The sequence below is a fragment of the Idiotropiscis lumnitzeri genome, chromosome 10, assembly GCF_059441095.1.
Source record: "Idiotropiscis lumnitzeri isolate Australia: NSW breed Sydney's pygmy pipehorse chromosome 10, RoL_Ilum_1.0, whole genome shotgun sequence".
NCBI classification, from domain to species: Eukaryota; Metazoa; Chordata; class Actinopteri; order Syngnathiformes; family Syngnathidae; genus Idiotropiscis; species Idiotropiscis lumnitzeri.
In genome coordinates, this window is record NC_142400.1 from 11080073 (window position 1) to 11087194 (window position 7122).

A 7122-nucleotide genomic window follows, 5' to 3' on the forward strand; every position below is an offset into this window, starting at 1 on the left:
GATGGGAGCGTGCATGCCCCCCCCCTCCCTGTCACGTTGAGAGGGGGCTGGCCCTTTGCACGCCACTGTTTCCAAGCCAAATGAGTGGGTTGCTTCAGGCGTTAAAAAAAAACAAAAACATCGGTCCATCCATGATCTGTACCGCTTCTTCTCAAGAGGGTCGCGGGGACAAAACAAACTAAAAGGTTCAAACAAATCCTGCGAATGATCCTGAACAGGACAAGCTGATAATTAATCACATTGTCTACCTATCTCCGCAATAAATTAAATTGAAATTGAATTTCATTGGCTTTAACTGTGGTTGTTGAACTATCTACGCACTCTTATCAAAACACTCCGGGTGTTTTTCTTATTGTGATAAGAATTTTGTGTCTCTATAGAAATGCGATCGAGTGTGCGTTTAACTCCCTTAGGCTGAAAAGGTTGCTAAATTTACAAGAACAGTGAGAGTTTGGTATCATATGATCCGCTCTACCGAGGACTATTTAGTAAGTTACTCCCAGTTGTACTTCAAAATAAAATATACAGGGGGGCGAACTTCAACTCTAACTTCCCAGCCGCTGTTGAGCGTTAACTCTTATTTTCAAAGAGCGCCTACCGGAAACACATTTTCCACCTAGCATGGCAATGTCGGAGAGTAACTGTTGGACGGTTCCCGAGGTTTACAAACACCACGAACAGCGAAAAGTGTGCATTTCTCGACCTAAATATCGAGAAGGGAGGAAATCTAGAGCCGTTAAGGTAATATATAAAGTCCCGCCATCTCATATAAAATCGAGAATCCAATTGTATAGCTTAGCTTCTCGGTTCTGTGGGACGCAAAGGAAGGTAAACAAACCTCTGCGGTGGAAACACACTGTCTTCTTTTGTGTCATCTTGTCAGGTGTACACCATCAATTTGGAGTCGTGTTACGTGATGGTTCAAGGGGTCCCCGCGATTGGAGTTATGACAGAGCTCATCCAATTGTGTGCTTTGTATGGAGTCGTGCAAGAGTACAGACCTTTGGACGAGTACCCTGCGGAGGAGTTCACCGAGGTCTACCTTGTCAAGTTCCAGAAGCTCACTAGCGCCAGGTTCATTCTTTACTCTTGATTAACAATAATTACAAGTGGTACAATTACTCATACTCTGTACTTGATAAGTACAGATATTTGAGTTTAATAAAAAAAAAAAAGACTGGTGTAGGTGAAATAATTAATCTATTTTTTTTTATCAATTTTATGTGTAGCACCCATTTTGATCACTTGGCACAACAACAAAAAACCCATACAAAACTGTTTCCCATCTTAATATAATTCATTTAGCGCTCATACTGTGTAATGCATGTTTTATATCTCTCTCTCTCTCTCTTTTTAGTCAAGCGAGTTATCTGGTATTTAATTTTATTTTATTGGATTTTTTTTAATCTATCAAAACAAATAATTCCAATCTTGGGAAGTGAATAACAAAAAGTGAAAAAACTATGGGAAAAAAAACCATCGACCTTACTTTTGCATATTGTTTCCGATAGCACTGTCAATTCTTGATTGCTAGAAGCTGTTTTTAACCTGGTACAAGATGACACATTTGCTCGGAATCATACCTCTATCAGACAACAAAAACAATTCTCTTAAATGAGGCCATTGGTGGGGAACATCTGTTGTTGCCATTCCTTTCTTTTTATTCTACCTCAAAAGACCTCAGTCAAGCTCTCAACTGCAGCTCATTTTACCTCTTATTAAAAAAAATAACAAAATCGTATGAAATGGAGCACATTTTGACAAAGTAAGAAGTAGAAATTACAGATTATGTGTTGTGAGTAAGAAGTCCTCTTTGAATTGTCTTTTTCAGAGCTGCCAAACGACACATGGATGAGAAGAGTTTTTATGGTGGCGTGCTGCATGTTTGCTACGTCCCTGAATATGAGACGGTGGAGGACACCAGGATGAAGCTGCTGGACCGGAGGAGATATGTAATGCGGATGGCGCAGACCAGAGGTACAGTCCTACTCTAATGGAGGTGGTCGAGGTTTTGCTAAAACTCAAACTAAAGCTAATTATAACGCTATTGCTATTTTGGTTCTACATCTCTAAGCAAGTTACTACACTTAGCAGCTATGCCAGCTTCTTTGCTCCCCATTCCCCAAATCTGCTCCTTTTCAGTTTGTATTCAAAGCAGATATTTTTCAGCTTATACTGATTAGCTGAAAATCATGTGATTGGCCGGGTTTTCCAATCATGTCTATTGGATCGTGACAACCCGACTTTATGAGAGTAAAGTTGTAAAACTGCTAATATTTGTCCACTATGAATATTTTATAATGAACTTGGAAAAACATGTATTGCATTTTCCCAATGCTTCTTTACATTTCTATTTTTAATTGCAATTTTGTATGCTTTAATCTAAAGCCAGAGAGCGGGAGCAGGAAGAGGCAGTAAACAAGGAGCCCACATCAGCAGAACCCACACTAGCCTTCATCCCCACTCACTGTGAAACCAGCATCGGTGACAATGAAGGAGAAGGTTGGAACGTGGACGATCATTTAGCCTTTCCTCTCCTGCCTCTTCCTCCTCAAGAACACGACATCACGCACAAAAGGCACCACGGGCTTGTACCAACAGAGGACAAAATGGGGACATTACACAACGCTATCGTTGATGCCAAAGAAGAGCTGGCCGCATCAAACTCAAGCCGCTTCCAAAAACACTCACATAAATCTCGACGTACACGAGTTACACTGACCTCGAATCAGCTGTCTGCGGTCACGTTTGTACCGAGGACAACACACTTGGAAAGCAGAAAACGCAAGATGGAAGAGCTTGTGTCGCAGTCGCCGGTTGAGGTCATCGGAAAAGATGAGCCTCTCATTGGACCGAAACTAGAGGACGCTCCAAAAGTGGAAATGGATGACGATTCTCTGAACACAACTGTCAACCTGATCAGGAACACAATGAAACAGGTAGCACATCACTTTTGTCATGTTGCATAGCGGACATTACTCATTAAATGTGGCATATCATTAAAAATTTACATTTTAATAGTTGAATACAAATATTTCTATACAAATAATATTATTGAATAAGACTTAGTTACAAAATCAATGTTTAGTTTGCATAATAGATTGTCTTTTTTCATGGTTGAATTTTGGAACGGTTATAGTTAAAATGCAGTGTAACCAGCAGAGGTGCTGTTGATTCAATCTGGAGGCTGAAGAACTTCACTTCTATAAAGCGAGCTACAGCCACACAAATGCACCCCCTTCTGGTCGAATTCTTCTAATTAAATTGCTGGCATGGAAGAAAGAGAGATTCACACATCACTTTAAAATAAATAAATGCCGGGCCGCAACTAATGATTATTTTAATAATTGATTAATCTGAAGATTAAATTCATCAGATTAAAAAAATATACCCCTTGATTTATTAAAAAAACGGGACACTTCAAATTAACTGAGCAGAAAATATTCAAATATAAATTAATTATTATTCACTTACTGCTCTGGTCTATAACATGTCAGGAAAAAAGGGCAAAATTGTTGAGATTATTATTCTTCCCCAAAGTAAAAGCAAATGTGTACAATTGTTTTATTTTGATTTAACATGAAGATAATAAGTCTGCTTAAATGGAGGACTACAGAAATACAATTTTACATTAAACAAAGTCTCAAAACGATTAATCAATTATCAAAAATGATTTGTGATTAATTTGATAATTGATTAATTGTTGCTGCTCTAATTAAGTGATTTGTTGTTTTTATATACCTCACCGTTTATTTCAATGATGTCAAGCTACCATTGATTGGGTATATTATATCCACTATCTTTGCATCCACTCTTAAGTCAAATTCTCATGTCTGTTGCCATTTAATTCCTTTGTGATGAGTGAAAGTTCCTAAATATTTTTTTATGCATTTTTTTTTAGATGGAATCTGTTCCTGAACTCAAACCAGTGGGTAAAAAGCTTAAACCACGTCGGCGAATTTGATCTTGACACTTTTTTCATATTCTCATTAAAAATATTAATAAAATAACCATTCAAATTGTGTCTTTGAACTTTTTGTTTTTTTTTAATTTGTTGACACATTTTGCATGTTCATCCCGTCCGTCGTGCATGTGCGGTGAGAAGACTTGAAGAAAAAAAAGAGATTGAAGACTCTTAATTGTCCATGAGTGTGAATGTGAGTGGGAATGGTTACATGCCCTGCGATTGGTTAGCAACCAGTCCAGTGGGTACTGTCCCTCTTGCCCAAAGTCAGCTGCCAAATGCTCCAGCTCACCTGCAACCTTAATGAGGGCAAGTGCTCTAGAAAATGAATGTTATTATTACTAAACGTAAAATATTTGAGTCACCGCATCATCAGCGCATTTGACTCTGAAATACACGCTTCTCAAAAGTCTCAATTCTCTGTAAAAAGACAGAAAACAACATTGTAAGTGGAAGAACGTCTTTGTTGTGAAATACTTGACAACTGATTTAAACTCACCGTGATGTTGGGCAGACACGTTCCAAATGCCTCAAGCATGTGGTTCACCTCGTTCACTGACTTTGTAAAGTCGTCCAAAGACAGCCTGTCGTCGTGGTCGTGATCCTGAGAATTGTGACGATATAATGCAGTTAAATTTTGATTGTTTTCCTCCTTGTTACTGTTAAAAAAATATCCATGATGTAATAATAAAACATACAAGCGGTTGATCAGGGAAAAAATGAATAAGTGGTTTCAGCGAATAATGGGTGATAGGTTTCCCCAAATTTTGTGTGAATACCGTGGTGAACCTAATTTGACCATCTTCAACGGTTTTATTAAGTTGCTCAGTGTTTCCGTCCTTTTTGCGAAACCCGCTGTTCCCGAGTATACACACCATTCTCTTGAGTGTGATCTCCACCAGGTCTTTGATGCCATCGTAAGGGTCCTCCTCCCCAGGTAGTCTGAGGCTGTACCTCAGCATTTGTAACATCTCCTCCCTGGTGATGTACTTGTCAGCATTCAAGTCGTACACATGAAAGCAGTCTACAGGAACGGGGGACAAGGGGGTTTTTAGTGGCGGAAGTCCTCCTTTGAATGCTTAGTTTCAAACTTGCATTTTATTCTTTCGTTCAAGGTGCCACGAAGAACAATCGATAGTCCATCGATCCACTCTTTCAAGCTGACCAAACCGTCATTGTCTTTGTCAAATGTCCGGAACACTGCAGGGTGAGAAAGACTAATGTCAAGCATGAGGTTACAAAGATTTTTGGTTAATGTTCGTTGTCACAATCGAATAACACTTTTAGCTTGTTTTTGGGGTGGCGTCAAGGAGACAAAAATACAGAACTGTGTATAGAAATTCTTGAGGCTACCATTAATTTGAGCCATGAGTCAGACATGAGATTTACCACGGCTGAACTGTTATCGTTAAAATTGATTATCATGTCATCCTGTATTTCTGTTCGCTTGTTCTAAGTGCTTTGCGATAACGTCCAATAGTGAGTTGCTGCTATGAGTATAATCGGCTTAACGTTTTACTCAAATATCATTTTGGGTAATCGATGAACAGAGACAATAAATTCCTTTTTTTGCACCATCATCAGCAAAATTGAACAGGTTCTTCATTAGCCCAATAACCCCCCTCTAAAGTTTTGTGAAATCAGTTTTCTGTTTTGTTTTTTTCCTGACTTTGTGAAAAAGCCAAGACGTGTGCACAGTACTGATAATGTCGCCATAATTTTTTTTAGATGGAGTCAATATCCTATAACTCACTTTGGACCAGGCTGCCCAGATGAAAGAAAAAAAATCCCTTCTGTTTTATTTATGAATTGAGGCTGAAAAATACTCCTTTATGTCCATCAGTTTAGGACACTTGATGAATGTCAAAATGCTAATTGTCTTGATCATATTACGCTAATATTATACACTCAAGCTAGCAAAATGGCACGAAGACGGCTTTTCCTAACATTTTACAGCACACGCTATATGACCCACTTAATTTCCATGGCGTCGGTGTTCTGCTTGTCAGGAAGCGCGGCGTGGAGGTTGAGGAAGAGGAGGACCAAAAAAGCAGGGAAGCGCGGCAGGGGAAACTTAAGGGCAATTTAATCAGGAAAAAAGATAAAAGTATAAACGAACAAAAACATGTGTGAGCAACAAAACATGAGGACTTGACTAAACTGAAAATAAAGCGAAACAGGTAGGAAGGAGGGCGACGGGCGTGAACATAGACGTGAGACGAGAACAGCTGACAAGGGCAGAGACAAAAACAATGCACCGACAAGAACTCTACGAAAAACGGGGAACTAAATACAAACAATTTGACGGGACAACGAGGAGCACCTGGACAAGACGCAGAGGGTTGGAAGGACCTGATTGGTTAACACAAGGGCTTGGGTAAACGAACACAGGTGCAAACAATAGACATGACGAGACAGAAGACACAGAAACACAAGGCCAAAACGTGAAACTAAAGTAAAAAAACCTCAATCAAACAGACATGACATTGCTGAGACGATCTCCACGCACAGAGATCTTATTCAGAGCGAGCTCTGTGTTAAAAAGTATCAGTCAGGAGGTGGCTATCAAATAATTTCCAAGGCATTTAATACAAACATTGAAGACAAGTCATCAAGTGCAGAGAAACTGTGATGTTTCCATGAATTGGACGTACCTTCCTGAACACGTGGGAACCCCCCCCCCCCCAAACAAAAAATAGCAGTTGATAGCTGTGTATAAACTTTTATGTGAACGATTAAGTGTTGCACCTCCATCCATGATAGTGTCGTTGGTGAGTTCAAACGCGTTGTGCAGGAAATTTCTTAACTTCCATCGATCCAAGCCGCCGATTGACCTTGCAGGACTCGTCGGTTCATCCAATAACGCATGAAACTCTCTGATAAGGCACTCCACTTCGCTTTTATTGACTAGGCCCAAGAAAACAAAAAGAGGGACAAATGAGCCGCCTTGCGTTGAGTCAAAAGTTGCGCAATGGTGAAACACTCCAAGCCTAGTTTACAAATAAAATAATAATTATAATAATAATAATAATAAACAAAACAAACCAACAACAAAAGAGTGATTCATACTCACAATGGGCCACTTGCTTGCAAATGCTTCCCGCGAGGTTTTGTACCATCCTTTTGGACATTTTGGACCTTGTTACAGGCAACATTTT

The 7122-nt window shown here is 39.4% G+C and overlaps 2 protein-coding genes across 2 annotated transcripts; one reads left to right on the forward strand and one right to left on the reverse strand.

Annotated features, from left to right (window-relative positions):
- The first annotated feature begins 576 nt into the window (after positions 1–576).
- Positions 577–4135, forward strand: rbm48 (RNA binding motif protein 48). The gene is made up of 5 exons (XM_088306679.1): positions 577–741; positions 884–1074; positions 1832–1977; positions 2389–2939; positions 3902–4135. The coding sequence occupies exons 1-5, from the start codon at positions 622–624 to the stop codon at positions 3962–3964; spliced, it is 1071 nt and encodes a 356-aa protein (XP_088162805.1). The 5' UTR covers positions 577–621; the 3' UTR covers positions 3965–4135.
- On the reverse strand, positions 4007–7122 carry clxn (calaxin). The gene is made up of 6 exons (XM_088306680.1): positions 7038–7122; positions 6713–6871; positions 5060–5164; positions 4840–4988; positions 4464–4568; positions 4007–4384 (listed from the first exon to the last, which is right to left on the reverse strand). Exons 1-6 carry the CDS (start codon positions 7117–7119, stop codon positions 4337–4339), a joined length of 648 nt encoding a protein of 215 aa, XP_088162806.1. The 5' UTR covers positions 7120–7122; the 3' UTR covers positions 4007–4336.

What these genes read in the sequence shown, in the direction of transcription:
- rbm48 (XM_088306679.1), top strand. Translation starts at nt 622, where the DNA reads ATGGCAATGTCGGAGAGTAACTGTTGGACGGTTCCCGAGGTTTACAAA. An exon ending in GGAAATCTAGAGCCGTTAAG is followed by an intron (nt 742 to 883) that starts GTAATATATAAA and finishes TCATCTTGTCAG; the next exon opens with GTGTACACCATCAATTTGGA. An exon ending in CAGAAGCTCACTAGCGCCAG is followed by an intron (nt 1,075 to 1,831) that starts GTTCATTCTTTA and finishes TGTCTTTTTCAG; the next exon opens with AGCTGCCAAACGACACATGG.
- clxn (XM_088306680.1), bottom strand. Translation starts at nt 7,119, where the DNA reads ATGTTGCCTGTAACAAGGTCCAAAATGTCCAAAAGGATGGTACAAAAC. An exon ending in CGACACTATCATGGATGGAG is followed by an intron (nt 5,165 to 6,712) that starts GTGCAACACTTA and finishes CTCACCCTGCAG; the next exon opens with TGTTCCGGACATTTGACAAA. An exon ending in AGATCACACTCAAGAGAATG is followed by an intron (nt 4,569 to 4,839) that starts GTGTGTATACTC and finishes CACAATTCTCAG; the next exon opens with GATCACGACCACGACGACAG.